Raw genomic sequence first — 17,639 nt, 5'->3', positions numbered from 1 at the left:
AATAAGTGTAACTATATTATAGTATGTACTTAGTAATAACTACCTATTTATTAATATAGGAATTCAACATTTTTCATTGATATTTAACAATCCTTTTATTTATAACCAAACATATTTGATTGGTACATTATATTAACTGTATAAATTATTCATTAGAAATTAATTTGTTCATCATAAATTATTTATTAACTAGGTCAATAAATAATACTGTATTAATTAACTTGAATCAACCGTTTAATTGTAAACAAGTAAGTCGTAATAACAATCACAAGATTTGTTAATGGACGGACAGACATGACATATGCTTAAGGATTATACTCGTAAGTGTAGTTAAGAATTAATAAATGTATGTACAATTAATAGTTATGTCTTCAATTATGTGGTATAGACGAATTCAATTTAAATTTAATAAATACTTTAAAAAATGTAATTATTCAACTATTTAACTATGGATAAAATTATTGTATTAAGTTAAATCATCATATATTATTATATATTTTATATTGTGCTTACTTTTTGTAAAAATTAATAGGTAGGTACTTATAATTTAAACTGTTTATTTTTCATTTAAAAACTATGAAAAGATATTTATAGTTAGGATTTTGGTTCGTGGTTGATTTAATTATTAAAGGCCGTGATTAATTTAAGTGTGCTACTGTTATGTCTCCAAATTATTATATCATAATATATAATATTTAATATTAAGTTTTTATTTACTAATTCGCTTGCATTTTTATTAAATTTACAACTCGTTAATATTCTAAATATTATGGTCGGACTGAATTGGTCAATTAAATACAACGACAAGACATTTAAAAAATTGTCTCGATCAGCTTTATGAACTTATCAAAATATTCAAAATTTAATAAATAATAATATACACTTACTATGCATGAGATGAAGTTTCCTGGGCTCGTTTGTGTGTATCCGGCTCGTCCCATAATCTTTTTCCAGAGGACTTGTAATATCAGGTAAAGTTTGATTTTGTATGGCTTGGGTACTAGACTCGTTCGAGAGTATTAATATTTGACCCGAGTGAGGTCCTTGAACATTACAATTCAACAGACTTGTTTCACTGCCTAAACCTTGATCGTCAGTGTTAGACACCAGCGTCCACGTGTACTCCATACTGTTTAAAGTTTTCAGATCACTGACCGGTTAAAACCAGAATTGAAGAGCGACAAACGAACTGGTCAACGGGCATCTGAAAAACATTCATATGGGTTTACATCGATTGCGCAAAAGAAACTACTTAAACCTTGGAAAAATAAATAATGGTGACCACCTATAGAAATATTTTAATATAGGTGCCCAGTACCTACATATTAGGTACACATCTACTAGCACCTATTTCGAAAGCCAAAATAACTCTATCGTAAGAGATGTTAATGAAACTAATTTCGATAATAATAATTGTGTGGAACAATACACTTTGTCACATCCATCGATATAATTGTTCAAAATGCCATCTCTTCCATCTAATTGATGTAACAAATATTTTATTCAAAATAAGCATAATATTTCCCTTGACTAATAATTATTATTTATTATAATTTAAATTATCATTGATAGTTTGTTTGATAAATTTTTAATGAATTGAATTTCATTGGTTTGTCTTTCATATTTCCCTTTTAAATAGGAATCCTTGTCAACGATAGTCTATCTGAATTATTCGTGCGATAAAATAATTTACCTTTAATCTCATTTTTATCTTGAATTTCATCTCTTATTAAAGTACCTCTAAATATGTCCTACCACATTTATATTACCTAAACTTTTGGCAAAAATCATAATCGACTTCTGGTTTATAGAAACTTAGAATTAATTGAATAAAATAAATAAAATGATTTATTAACATTTAATATGTTAATAATTCTATATGTCTATGTTAAAATAAGTTAAACATTATTTAATGGAGCAATACAACGATTTATTATTTTAATATTTGATTTATAATTCCATCCGAAATATTATAATAACTTTTGGAAAAAATTGGTACCTATTTAAAAAGTGCCCAAATACATACAATAAATAAGATATTCAAAACTTTTACCAATATGTTTTCCAACATTTTACGTGAAATATAATTACATATATCCAAAAAAAATATAATTTTGTTTTGATACATTTATACCAAATAGTAACTATATAAAGGAAAAAATGTATTGACGTGCAAGTCTAACTGTTAGTCATTTTCATTACCTAAGCCAAATTATTTTTATAATTTGAATCTAAATAATTGTTCATTAATTGTACAACCTTAAATCAAAATAAATTTCGTTTAAAATATTCTCATAATTTACTGGTGCAGTTTCCACATCATGCTGAATCCATTTGAATTCAATACGTGCGGGAAAAATACCAACTAAGATCATATAATATTATACACGAGTAATTGAAATTTGAAGCTTCCAAGTTCCAAGTTATAAAAATACTGTCATGAATTTAATTTTTATTGTATCTACAGTTTATTGTTTTTAGAAAAAACTCCCAAAACAACACTCGAATTTATTGTATTATACAAAGAACACTCTTTTTACAGCCATAGTCCAACGAGCGGACCAGTAAATCATCTATTTATTAATCACCTATATTACTCACTGTGTACGTATTAAATGAACGCCGGTGACAAATCGTCATAACGCGTATTTTTGTAATTCAATCACAAATAATTTTCAACATTTGAGAGAATATATTCCAGGTCGTAGGTAATTTTATCATTTAGTTACTGAGTGTTAGTTATCAACGAAGGAAATGACTGTGAAATTGTACGGATTAAATTGTGTCTAAATTAATAACGTAGGTACGTAGCTATTAACTGAAAATATTAATAACTCCTTGAATTAACTGGATGCGCCTTTAAAATATTCAGGTCTTAAAAGTTAAAAGACAAACAATATGCATTATATTTTATAAAATGACGTACCTATGTCGATTAGAATTTAAAACGTCTGCGCAACAATATAGACGATTTTTGATTCAGGAAGGTATATTGTTTCTATTCTTATTTTTTACTAGGCATTTATGCATATCTAAATAACTATATCTTTAGATTTAAAATAAGAAACAAAAGGAAACTTTTATAAATGTTTGCTCTATTATTTTATACAGCTAATAAAACCTTCATAATATTATAAGTTTTATTACTTTATTATGGACTTATGAAAGTACATACCAAAAACTTTTTTTTAAATGTATCTTAAAATTCAAAACTTGGATACGTCAAATAATTTTGTAGGTTTGTCGTAGTTGGTATAACGATATTTACATTAACTAAAAACAATATAGCCGGTTTATAATGCATTTTTGAGGAAAAACTTTGTATTTAGTACAATATTGTTGACTCTTTACATATAAAACAATGAACTTTTAAAATATTGTCATACGTTATGTTTTCGATTTTAGTTTCGAATTCTTTTTTTCCTTTTCATAGGTATTTCCATAATAACTACATATTTTGCATATTATAATATATTATATTACATTTTTACATTTAAATAAATAGTAAAATTTTATATTGAGTAAAACAAAGTCTTTAAAGTCTCGTTCGATTGCCGTTAGCGAAACAAATTTCAATTACTTAAAGTCTGAACGGTACTTTTGAAAAAGTTGAAATATTATTATGCGACAATATTACAGACAACTTTTAATTTATATTATGACACAAACATATTAATATCCAGCGATTTTGAAGATAATTATTTTTCGTTTAATGCCTTTTACTAAGACACAAGACACAGATAATTTAAAAAGCATTTATAATATAATTTATATAATTTATTAATGCTGCTTTGCAGGAGCCTATGACAACGGTTAAAATAATTCAGTTATTTTTAAACAAAATATTGATACTAAAATGCATTTATTTATTTTAATGCAAAAGTTATTATTTACTTATTTGAACTTTTATAGGTTATAAAAAAATATCACTCAAGTTTCTTATTTGATATATTTAAATTAATATTAATTACTCATACAAAACTTTATAAGAGTTATCTATAGTGAATTTATGATCATCATTCATCAGGTATACATTATCATTTATGATAACAATTTTAACTTTGAATAAATACATTTTTTTTTGCATTTTTAAAAGTGGATTATAATATTTTTTACCTATATTTAAATTTTTGAAAAAAAAACATTAATGAATTGAATCATTTTTTTTCCTATGGGTATTTTATTATATTATACATCGTATAAGTGGCTAATTTAAATCTATTGTTATATTATTGTTCATTTCAAATATAAAAATACAAAAAATGTAATTACTTTATTTGCTGAACATAATATTTTAATAGTTAGTCATTTAAGATGTATACGGCCATAGTGTATTATACGTTTTCTTCGTATTTTTAACGGTTTTATAAAATCAAAACTCTTTAAGAGCGCAGTTCAGCAATGAGAAAAAAATTCATTCTACTACTTTTTCTTTTGATAAGCAATTAAACGAACCTATTTTGAATGAGTTGAAGAGTCTTTCCTATAGACTTCAACACGCAATAACTATTAAGAGCTGTACTTTTACCTCGTCATTATTCCACGAATTCGATCAAACATTTTACAGCTTATAAGATTTAAGTAGTATTTTTTGATTCTATAATAAGGAAATGAAATTAATTTTTAAAAAAATAATTCGGAGAAAATTACAATAATATTTTACATTTTATAATATAACATTAATAAGTATCATTGCAAATAATAAATTATATAATTAAAAATTCGAGGAACAAGGCGGAAAGTCGCTCGCTGCAACACAGTACTATAGCAGTAGTGTACCTCAAGGTGTAACTACCTCATCATTGAGTAGTTGGTTGTATTAGATGTGTTAAATTCGAATTTCGACGGTGTATTCTAAACTCAATGTATTCCTAACGATATTATATAATCTAGTTATATATTACAATTAGTTATACACTTATACGTGTACTTATACCAACTTCAGTAGTACTACTAATTTTTACCAAACACATCGCATATATAAGGTTATTCACCAAGCATGCAAAATAACACAAACCATTTTAGAAGTAATCGTTATTTTACGTTTGACTAGTTAATTTCATCAAAATTTAAACTTCATGTTATGTTCATGAAAAATTAATGTGGCTTTAAGCTTTTTTCATTCCAGTCTGAATCACTTATAAGGAATGTTATGCTACATGTTTGAGCTTTGTATATTAAAGTTAAAATTTTAATGAATTTCTAACAACAAAATAATTTGTTAATTTTCGTAATTTTGATGAGTTTATACAAAATCCACAAATTATGAACCGTGTATTTATTTTTATTAATTATTGTAATATTAGAAAAAACTATTTAGGAATCTCATTGTTGGATAGACACTTAATAGTTAGTTTAATGACTACTCGCATTATATCGTTAAACTGACTGTACTAATTACCGACAGTTGGTGACACATTATGTTGGACCGACGTATTAAATTAATAGGGGAAAGATCATGATCGAAAACCAAAGTGCAAATTATATAGGAAAGGGGTCCGGTCAGCCACTGAAATATCAAATTATTAAGCGTTGTGTACAAAATGAATAATTAAATTTAGAAAAAAACTTTTTAAGTATCTGTGTAAAATAAGTTTTCAGATTCACTAGTGCTTTATAATTATTTATCAGTGAGGCCGACAATACCTCTCTAAAGCTACGCATATGACCAAATGTTCTTTTAAATATCCTCATGCGTGTATCACATGTGTCGCGTGTATACGTCCGTCCATAAGGTATTCTACCAAATTTATAAATTATAATATATCCTATTTAATTCCTGCAGGCTCCTGCATTCTGAGGTCATGTAATTGACAAGTTTATTATGTGTGCACAGCTGTGTGATATTAGACCGTTATTGTGTCTCAGTTGTAGCATTACACCTTCTACGAGTAGGTACAGTGATTTTCCCTTGAACATAATATATATATATATATATTGTCTAGACCCTAAAAACTCTCTGAACGCAATAACTTAAGACATCAAACGAAATACAAAATTAACGACTTTTAAAGATGTGGTTAATAGCATAGCATTATAATATATAAGATAATAAAACATTTTTTTAAAAACTATTTTATTGTTTTTTATGGTTAGTAAATTTGTATTGTTATAAATTATTATTATAAGCTCAGTGCCATTTGCAGCTATAGGGGAGGGGGGCAGTCAAGTCACTGGCCTTTTTTTTAAAAATAATTTTAGGAAATACTGTTTGTTAGAAAACATTTTAAAATATTATATTGTTGTTCGTGAAAAAATCAAGTATTGTATCTTTATAATAGATTTTCACACAATATATTATACTGTACATAGTGGCAATATACGGATTTGATATATTATACAACACTATACTCCATATAGTATGTAATATAATATACTTCGTGGTATATAAGTATCTTATAGTATAACAACATCACTTGTGTTAAGCCGGGTCCACACGATGATAGTGAAACGCGATATATGAGTTTATTCCTATATCGTTGCGGAACTGCAGAAGAAGAAGGTAATAGACAAAGTTAAACAATTTAATTATTATTTAGTACCTACTACCTATACAATTTGGGAACAAACTGTTTATACGTTTTAATTAAAATCCATAGGTTTGACTTGATAACTTGCAGGTCTACAGCAGACAGCAGTCTATACTCTATAACATATAACTTTTCGTAACGCGGACTTGAGTTTCACCTAAAATTATTTTTCAAAATGCACACAATTTACACGAAAACATTTATATCATATGTTAATATTATGCATTGGCTAATACACTATAAATATAAGATTCCAATTTTATTGCACAAGAATTAATTTTTTTGGAATGCCTGACATTATGCTTTTTAATTTTTAATTAGTGTGTTTCTAGTGCATACTATTCTAACGTTGATTTTTTGAGAACTTTTATAAGTTTTTTTGATTTTGTGTGATTTTTTACTTGTTGTATGAAAATGACAAAAAATTGTTTTTAAAATTTCGTTTTTGATCGAATCACTCGTGAATAGTTTTTTTTTTTAATTTTACATAAATCAACCTTTAAATATTCATTAAAAATAACAATTCTATTAAGTTGTCAAAAAAAAAATATTATTTTAAGTACCCACAACTTTTTGTGGAAACTGAAAAATGCATTTTTAATTTTTTAATCTGAGCTCTGATTATGAACATACCTCATTTCGGTGGTATACTTGATATCCACATAACCACGTAGTATATATCACAGAGAAAGATTAAACGAAGTGCAGTGCCGAGGGCAAATATTTTATTTGTTATGAATATCTTGCAGAAATATAGACAGTACCGGGTTGGCTAAACATTTTGGCCGGAGAAATTACCGTGTGATAAGCCCACCCAATATATTATAACTAACAATTAATAATCGTTTTCCACATAAAATCCTTTTTTTTAAAGAATTGTCTTATTTGTATACTTTTAATGTAGGGAGTACGTAAGTTCTTTTTATGACCACCCAAATTACCTATTAGATTAACTTTCATGTCCTAGAGTCACAATTTTATTCATTTAAAATTTAAATACACCACTATAAAGTCAATAATAAATCCATTATCTGCTTAGAATATAAAATACTAAAACATATTTTAAAAAATGTTGATAGATAAAACAATGAACTCGTGTGTACTACTTAGTGCAGACAATCGTGGTACGAATATTATACGACAATTACGACTCAGTTAAATATTATCAAATAATTTTGTAATTCAAGTAGGCACAGAGTATTTTAATATGAAGATCGGCTCACCGGGAACTTTCCCGGTATCCCGGTGAGCTAATTCACCGCTGAATATAGATGTATATTATATATTATATAACGTGACCACATGCGAAATGCAACAGAATATGCATATTGCATATAGTCGAGGAGTGCAGTTGTGTATTTATGCCGGGGTGATCTGGGTGATATATTATCATTTCCAGAGCCTTTTCTTTTTGGTTTATTCGGGGCTTGAAATCGATTTTAATACGATGAGAATCATTAAATTCATCTAAGAAATCAAAAGTGATATCAAAATCAATTTTTTTTTTAAATTAGTATTCAAAACGTAAAATGAAATTGAAAAAAAATCGAATTTAATAACTTTCACCAAAATATTAATAAATAACTTTATATTTTCACATATTAATATACAAATCGATTTAAAATTTAAAAAAAATTATTTAAATTTAAAATCCAACAAAAACGCTGATCTGTCTATAATATTATGTTGCTTATGCGTAGGTTATGAGTTATGACTAGGGTTCGGGACTTCTTGCATTTGCATGTTTTTTTGTAGTAGTCGTAGTCTATTCTAAGTGAGTTATAAATGTGTAATATGAAATGACGAAATTAAATACTAAGTTTGAATTTGCATATTTTTGCATATTTCGTCATATTTTAAGAAAAGCGCATATTTGAGTAATTTTTAACATATTTCACATTTTTATATTTTTATAAACATAAAATTGTCGGGAAAAATCATAATTGGATGGTCTTAGTCTGTCGTATCTAACACGTACGTCCGTTTACGATGATAGTCTCTTTATCGCTTAATAATCAACCTTTTTATCGACAATCGTGTAGTTGTGGTAAAACCTAATGAATTCTAGGTTGATACAGATGGAGATGAGTAACCCGTGTAAAAATTATTTTTCTTATATTAAGTACGTCCTTAATTTTTAAATTTTTATTTTTATAATAATAATTTATAATATATCTTACGTTTTTTAAAAACAAAATAAAAAATTAGGTGCATATTTCGATAATTTTAAGTGCAAAAAGTCCCGAACAATAGTTATGACTAATGATAAATCACTGATATTTCATTTTCTTATGCCTATTACACAGCCTCGGAAACGATGATAAGTTTCTCGCTGTTCATCCATCCAGAAATCTAAATTAAAATTGTAAAAATGTAATATAAACCTTTTAAGTCGAAAAAAAAAAATTATGTAAAAAAACCACATCAAAAATAATAATACCTACAAATAAATCAACATTTTGAAACAATATAAAAATCATAAAATTATAATAACCATGTATTGTTCTAAATTTTAATCAGAAAAACAAGTATCGAAATTTAAATATTTAAATCAAAAATTTCATTCTGATTTCAAGCCCTCTGTTAATTTAGTTTAATTTATTTTTCTTTAAAAACTTTTGTTGGAACTATTTAATAGAAAAGTGTTGTTGATGGTGTTGGTGATATTGTCAATACTGGAAATTTAAAATTATAAGATCCGTGGATTATCCTAGGGAATTCAGTCCCCTCTGCTTCCTAATGTGCAAAATGATTTTCGTCTTATTATTATCCCCTAGAAAAAAATCCTATATACGCCACGGGTCGCGGCAATAATAAATTGTAATCGTTGGATAATATTTTTAAATCTATTAAAGTAGTATCTTATGTAGTGTAGTGAATATAGTCATACACCGATACCTATTATTTATTATAATTACTAATTAGTGTATTATACTATTATAGAACTACCGTTTAATCGTTGAATGTATATTAGATGCCTATGATTTACTCACGATTTGTCATATTATTCTCAACTGCGGGCTACATCGTCCTGTGGTCGTTCGACGTACCTCTATATATCACGTACCCACCACCCATCATCTCAATACATGTGGCTGAAACGATTTCTGCGCGGCAACGACACGGCTTTTATATTATTTTGTAGACTATTCGAGAACGTGTCACACGGACAAAAACAAAAAAAAACTCTTCAACCGAACGTCATACTTATGTATCGGATATGTCGTATAATATTATTATACTTTGGCCGGAGGCGCGGCGACGCGTGTTTTTTACCCCGCACGCGCGCGCGGGGAACACACCGGGGAAAATAGGTTTCACGTCGTAGTCACATTATTCTAGCGATTCGTTTTGCGTATCCCGGCGTCGTAATAATACACGATATTATTGTTATATATATATATATATAGGTAGCGCAGGTATAACATCATCGCCCGTTGCCATAGATGCGACCGTTTATCATCATCAATAACAAACACGTTTGGTCATTAAATGGTTCGTTGTCGTACACACACACACACGCACACACACACACACGCCCACACACTTAGGTGCATTGTATATATACATATATATTTATGATATTGTGTATATTGCCTACATCACGGCACGTCGACGTGAATCGTATAGGCGGGCGACGCACGAAACGATTGCGGACAAATAAAAATATTTCGACGACTTGAACTCGATACTATAATAATAATAGTATAGTAGATATATATATTTTATATCATAATAATATGTATAAATATGTACGTTGGGTGTAGTATAGGTACCTACCTAAGTAAAATAAGTGGGTAAATGCATGAGTAAATAAAAATAAACCCTCGCCTGGATGTTATTTGACTTAGGTGTAAGTAGAGGCGAACACTTGTAGTTTTTTTTTCTTGTATTTGTCCCTGATAAATTCGAGTTAAGTATAAATATGTTTTTCGTAACACGATGAAGAGGTTTTATTATTTAGAAATGTATTTTGCATATTCGGGTACCTATATTATACGAATTAAGAGCAAATAGCACACGTTAGGAAAATGTTGATATTATAGATGGGTGTAATGGTTTAAATATAAGTGTGTATTTGACATATAACGTTCTGTGTAAAAAAAAAAATAATTTTCAAAACCAGTATTTATATGTTATTTTAATAGTAATATTATCGGTTAGGTAATATTCATCATCTGGCCGATAACACAGGAGGATATGAACTCCAGTTGACCGGTTGACTGGTGATAATTTATTGCTTAGAAGAAACGAAGAAAAAAGCAATTAATTTTTCAAGTTTTTACTAATTATTTTTTCTCCAATAAATAAATGTATTTAGGCAATATATTTAGTATTTTGTGTATTACATTTTTTTAGAGCATATTTTTGTTTTTGAACGTTTAAGAGCATTCATATTTGAGAACTTTATAAGTTAGAAGCCCTCTGTTCTAGACTTCTAGTAATAACTATTAAGCAACAAGACGGTTTCAAATTGATAAAAGAAAAATACGATCGACTCGAAACGACGAATACCTCGCGATTGCTATGAAAATGTACTCCTAATAATATTCGTGATATACATCATAAGAATATTTATACTTGTAATACAAACACCCCTAATAATTATAACTACACAAAAGGAAATAAGTGTTTTTTATCGTCTACAATATTTTTAGTTAGCGTATAATATGCTGTTTAGATGCATAACATAATAATAACCAGTAGTCAGTATATACGTGGTGGAATGAAACCGTCTAAGCTCCCGGATTTGTCAAATTATGCATTTCAGGAAAATAAATACATTATAAATAGAATATTATAATACCCACCGCACATTGTAAAGTATAATATAATATACGCAAAGCTAGCCAAGTAGTTGAGTTAAATTGATAAAAAAATTGAAAAGTTTAAAGTTAATATTCAAATTTTTTTAAGCTCGGTTAAGCTTCATGTACCATGAAAAATTATTTTATTATTTTATTATTTATAAATTAACGTAACTATTGAATTTTATTGAAAGTAGATCATATTTATTAAGTTAATATCAATAAAAATCAATTATGTTGAAAGTTAAATTAATACAAATTAAATGCAAATAAGTTTTTTTAGATATGCAACTAACTAATTATTTAACTTAACTTTTTAACTTGTCTACGCACAACTTTTATACATTTTTAACATCATTTAATTCAGTGCTTAAATTATTTGAGTAAATGTATTTAAATAATGTCTTCAAAGAAGTAGGTATATGTATTTGAAAATCAAATACTTTTCAAAATTCAAAAGAATTATTTGTGACATTTCAGATTGTTTATTGATAATCAGTATATTATTGTGTTTATGATTAAAACCAAATTATTAAACTTTTATTTTATATTTCATTGACAAACGTTTATTGTTTAGTAATTAATACTAAAACATTTTTTAGTTAAAATATTACCCATTTTTATTTATTTTCTTTTTTCATCATAAAATTAAGTAGGTAATGAAACTTAATTTTGACAATGCAACACTGAATTAGTAGTTAAAAGTTTACTATCGTAATTACTTGTACAGTTAAATAAGTAAAATTAAAAAAAAATATTTGAAAAGTATTGAAATAGGTACATGCCGATTTTATTTTGTATTTGTTCTTAAATACTTTTTCTTAAAAAAATTTCAAATAATTTCTGAAAGGCTGTACTTGTATCTGTGTTTAAAAACAATTTCAAAAGTATTTTTTAGAAGTCTGTCGTTCGTATACCTAGCTGACACCTCAACAAAACGACAGCGTTATATGTTTCGTTCGTATCGCGTAGAGTCAGTCGTCGTTTAAAATATCTATGCCCAATGGATATGTACCTATAACCTACCTACCTACATTATAATGTGTATTTAATAATGCAGTTTATAAAATGTAGATATTTTGACAGCGACGTCGGCCTATAAGCGTATTATAGGCCAAGTAAGCTATATAGGTACACACGAGTAGTATGGGTAAAAAAAAAATTCCAACGTTAGTGCACAACACTGCACGTGCACATCTGGTTGGGATTCCTAAGCGAGCTTATCTCCACGCCCGTCCGAATAAACATAATAATATTATTATTATAATTTTCGTCTATCCCGCTGGCGAGTCCAGTTTCTACCGACGAGTTCTCCGGGCCGATCTACACGACGAGTCTCTCTCTTTGCGCGTGTAGGTATACATTAATAATAATAAATTTCTATTGGCCGTCGCGATGATGTTATTTTATGATTATTATATTTTCTGTCACTCGGCCGCTGCAGTGGTCGAAAATGAATAATATAATAAATAATGATATTATAGGCATGGCATTGCGTGCCCTTCACACCTTCTTTTATACGGCTATAAAAACTATACCGCGACCTGTGCAGTGGACTGCGATGGGTGCGAGTGCAAGACACAGGGCACAGCAATAATTGTTCGTAGATGCATTCCTTATCGATCTTTTATACCGAACACATCGGGCATTGGTTGGTAGGTGGTTTTTTATTTTACTATTATAGTCCTCCAACAAAACATCATATTTTGCTCTGGACGTTAATTTGTCTTATTGGTCATCGTTAAAACAATGGAAAAGCGAGAATTTCATTTTCCTATAATATGCTTAATTGCGACGAATAAAAACACGAAAGATTTTTCATAAATCATCATAATTTAAGCGTTTTTACGATTTTGGTCGAACTCTCTACTATACGTAATAACTCAACGAAGATCAGAGTTGGGCCTCGCGTGGTACAATCCAGTATACCCGGTAACTTTGTCGTCTGCGACTTCACCGCATATGCCTACCGTTTGTTGTTATGTTGCTATAGGTTGGTATACCTTACCTATATATCGTACGACGTGTCCGAAAACTCGTTTAATACCTAATACAAATACAATAATTATTCGATTCCAAGGTCACGTATGGGAACGTCTGCCGGGACAACTGCTTTTTACGTTTCCGAAATACATCGTCATCGTCGTGCTCTTACCGTTTGGTTTTTGAAACGTCCGGTGTTCAAGTCACCGGTCCCGCAGACCGACGGACGTTCGAAATAGGCGCGGCATGGTGCGTTCGGTAGACGGTTGGCCGGTACGATATTATTACTATGGCAAACGCGGACCGCGGATTAAAATTTCCGAACGTTAGTCGCGAGAGAAAAAACAGAGCACGTGTCGTAATTGTTTCACAATATAATATGAGTATGTGGTTTTGAAAAAAAAAACCTAAAAACCACGACAAACTGCGGCGCGGCTATGTAACGACGACAACAACAACAACAAAAACAACGACAACATGGTATTGTTGTAACGGTATTATAATGCAATATTGCAACGTTTTTATTTCATCATTGTTGTAGGTATTATTATAAGTTGTTATTGATGTTCAAAATTTTTTAGCGAATGCAAAACGGCGGCGGCGGCGATTGTGCGGTGATATGATAGTACAATAAACGCGTGTAAAAATTAATTTTTTTTACTATTCAGATCGAGTTTGACGACAAACAGAACGTTCTGCAGTGCCGCGTCGGGTAAACACAGTGCACGCGCGTACAGCAGTTCGATAACGGAGAATCCGCCCCTATACCTGATTCGGCAGCGCATCACGACCGCGGCGGCGAGCTTTCCCTATCAACCGATTTCTGTTATTTATTTATTCCCCCCCCACGCTTCTCGTCTCGCAGCAGGTCGGCGACGACATTATATTATTATCGTCGTAATTATTTTTTTTAAATATAATATATAACCAGTCGCTATATATATGTAGGTACCTGCACCGCGCACCGCCGCGCTTATAAAACTAGGTACATTATATTATGCGCTCGTCGAGCACACGTCGATATGATTATTATATTATGGTGTTTCGATGCAGTATATACCTGGTAAACGCACTTTACGAGAGACTTGCCAACCCCCCTCGCTATACCCCATCAACCCCTTCCACCTCGTCGAACGTATTTAAACAGGCGGCAGGCGTACGATCGTATATTATAATATATAGGCATGACATACTCGCGAGCACCTACCTATCCACCTATATAATATGATTACACTTAATAATAGTATTATACTCGAGCACTACAACTCTATGTGCGTTGTAATGTTAAAATAAATAATTATTTTTATGGAAGATCGTGTTCAAATGACGTTCAGTAGATACAATATTATACTGTATAAGCCCGCAGCAGGCTTGGAGTACTCGCCGGAGTTGTCTATATAATGTATTAATTTGTAATAATTATTACCGAGGACTTCTAGTTTATTCGCGTTTGTCTAGAAAAGTCCCAGAACAAATATTTGAGGGATGTATAAATATGTTTCGAGACACGCGGAGGTTATGTTTAAGATTGAATAATAATCTTGCATATTTTGTCGTTATTGCTTATAAATGCATACCTGCAGCTACTCGAATATTATATTAAATAAAATATTAAGAGCATACTATGGGTTACAAATTTGTAATATTTTGAGATTAGATAAAACCTGCCGTGCCGTAACCAGGGAGGAGGTTCTTCAAAAACTACAGGAAAAAAATGAACTTCTCCCCGAAAGAATATCTGGATACGGCACTAGATAAAATAGATATAGGTACCTAATGTTATAATTATGGTTCAGATTTGAAGAAAAATGCCTTCTTGTTTTGGATAAAAATAGAAAAATAACTCTTTTAAAAAATGTGTTTCATTTCATTTCTATGATGAAAGGCAAACATTATTTTTACTTTTTTAAATTATCACTTGATCCCCATAAATTTATTTGTTTTTACGGTACAAATCAATAAATCTTACAAAAACTACACGTTGTAGAGGTTATGCTTACAAAAACTTGTAATGACTAGAATATAGTAGAAAGTATTCACATAGCCACATCACATGGGTGTGTCATTTGTTATACACAAAATATTTTAAGTTCAAACAGTCAATAACCAATGATTTACCGAAAACAGCTTGTCGAAATATAAGGTCGAACATTTTTTTTTTAACACAAATTAGATAGGTAATTGTTAAAACCCTTTTACATTTTTAGTTTTTTTTGTACATAAATATTAATATTAAAATACCTTTTTTACATTTTAAGTGCTCTTATTATTTTTTATATTACCTTCAAATCCGAATCCTTGCTATAACATAATAACAATCTGTATATAAATATTATTTTCCAAATGTGTACCTATAAATTATCGGTTATGCAATTCACTATATCTAACCGATAGCACCTAGACGTGTGTAGGAAGTGCAGTTCAGTTGTCTGTCATAATTTATCGCGTTAAAGGGAATGAAGAAAAATACGAAAGCAATTAATTCTCCATGTTTTTATTGGGTAATTAATCAAAATATATTTTTTTTCATTTAACTATTATAATTTAGGTGTGTATCATATTTTAAATATTAAATTTACTTAGGTCATATTTTTGTTTTTTAAATGTATACGTGCATACATATTTTGATTTTTTTTAAAATACCTACTATAGAGAAGTCCTCAGTCTCAGGCTAATAATATTATAGATATTACATTTTTGAGAGGTTATGATCTGTAGTGTTATAAAGTATTTGAGTAAAACCATTGTTTCCAATATTCCGATATATAATATATAAATTTATAAATTCATTAATTATAACAATAATAAACCGTGAGTAAGTACTTATCCAAAGTCACGTGCAATGTAAACGAGGGGTGCAACGGGCATCTAATTTTTTCAACTTTTGATTTCAAACATTTAATGATAACAACTAAACAAAATTGACATTTTTTATATCAGTTGTGTATTCTGTTAAATCTTATATGTTATAATGAAACTTAAATAGCATTATACCTTCATGCAACAATTTATTATTCGTCCGTTTTGATTTTAATTAATTAATAGCAAAAATATACTTTCATGTGCCCATGTATCTTGAGTTATTTTTGGAATGAACCTTTTTTTACAAATAAACAAAATATTATTTCTGCAAGCATTGAATCAGTGATTTCCAAATTTTTTATAATTAACAGCTTTTAAAATATTAAAGATTTTTTTCATGAAATGCAAGTTCAAACAATGAAATTAAAATGTTTCCCCGAACCTTTAAAATTTAACCAGCATGCCATATATTTGGCATCCCCAGTATAGACTATAGAGTAAGTATAAATCAGGGGTCAGAAATTCATTTCTTTAAGGGGTTCAGGATAATTTTAAAAAACTTAAAAAATAAAAAATTTTGGTGGTTCATTTATTTCTTTTCCTGTCGGAATTTTGACGTATTTTACTGGTAATCCCGTTGTCAATAACCAGTAAGTAGTAGATAATAAATTTAACATTTGTTCAATTAGCAAGAACAGATGGAGCCCCTCAATCTTGAATTTATATTTACCCCACTACCACAATAAGAATTTTTAGTAAAATCTACAACTATAGATCCATTGTACCTCAACACATCGAACTAAATTACACATTTATTTCAACCTGGTTATTACTACAGCACTGTTGTAGGCATCGTGATGTATTATAGTGCAGTATATCGCCGTGTACCTACCAGCCTTAAAATCTTGTTACAACACAAACCGAACCAAAAATACATTTTATTCAAACAAAAATAGTTTTGATGAACTATGGATATTTTAATTAATACACTATTTCACAAATTGTCATTTTTGACATACACTATAGGTGCAGTCAATTTTGATAAACTTTCTAAATAGGTAACTACCCTATAGGAACTCCCTAATAACTCCTTTAAAACTGTACTTAACTAGAAAATTCGTCAAAAAAAAAAATTATCATGAAATATCTGACGATATTCTGTGTGTCGCTTGTTATCAATATAATTTATAACAAGACAAGACGTTGACGTAATAGGTATTTTATCGTAATTTATACATATTATAATAATGTTGGTAATTTTACGTATTAAGTATTATTTGTGCTATTCGTTTTTATGATTGTGCACGGAAAACACCACGATAATAAAATAACATAATACTATTTAAACGAAAATAATAATTACTTTCGACTGAGACAAAATATGGAAGATTCGGTCGATACAATGAAATTATAATTTATAATATATATTTTGTTTATAACTCACGAGCATGCGAATAAGTTTATACCTAAATCATGTATACAAATACTTGACGATGGCATGATAGCGATACCAGCA

At 29.0% G+C, this 17,639-nt stretch overlaps 1 protein-coding gene across 3 annotated transcripts in view; it reads right to left on the bottom strand.

Moving 5' to 3' along the window:
• LOC111035843 (myelin regulatory factor-like protein) overlaps nucleotides 1-14,018 on the bottom strand; it is a 32,833-nt gene extending 18,815 nt beyond the window's left edge. Inside the window, exons 1-2 of one of the 3 annotated variants that reach the window (XM_022317635.1) lie at nucleotides 13,494-14,018; nucleotides 888-1,204 (exon numbers count right to left, since the gene is read on the bottom strand). In XM_022317635.1, the coding sequence (XP_022173327.1) occupies nucleotides 888-1,128 (241 nt within the window). In that variant the 5' untranslated portion in view covers nucleotides 1,129-1,204; nucleotides 13,494-14,018. Of the gene's footprint in view, nucleotides 1-887; nucleotides 1,205-9,523; nucleotides 9,844-13,493 lie in introns of those variants that run through there. The other 2 variants (XM_022317634.1, XM_022317636.1) reach the window with 2 other exon arrangements.
• Between the last annotated feature and the right edge of the window lie 3,621 nt (nucleotides 14,019-17,639).

Source organism: Myzus persicae, unplaced genomic scaffold, assembly GCF_001856785.1.
Source record: "Myzus persicae strain clone G006 unplaced genomic scaffold, MPER_G0061.0, whole genome shotgun sequence".
Classification (NCBI taxonomy): Eukaryota; Metazoa; Arthropoda; class Insecta; order Hemiptera; family Aphididae; genus Myzus; species Myzus persicae.
The sequence above is the reverse complement of the archived record's forward strand: the minus strand, read 5'-3'. Positions and strand labels throughout refer to the sequence as shown.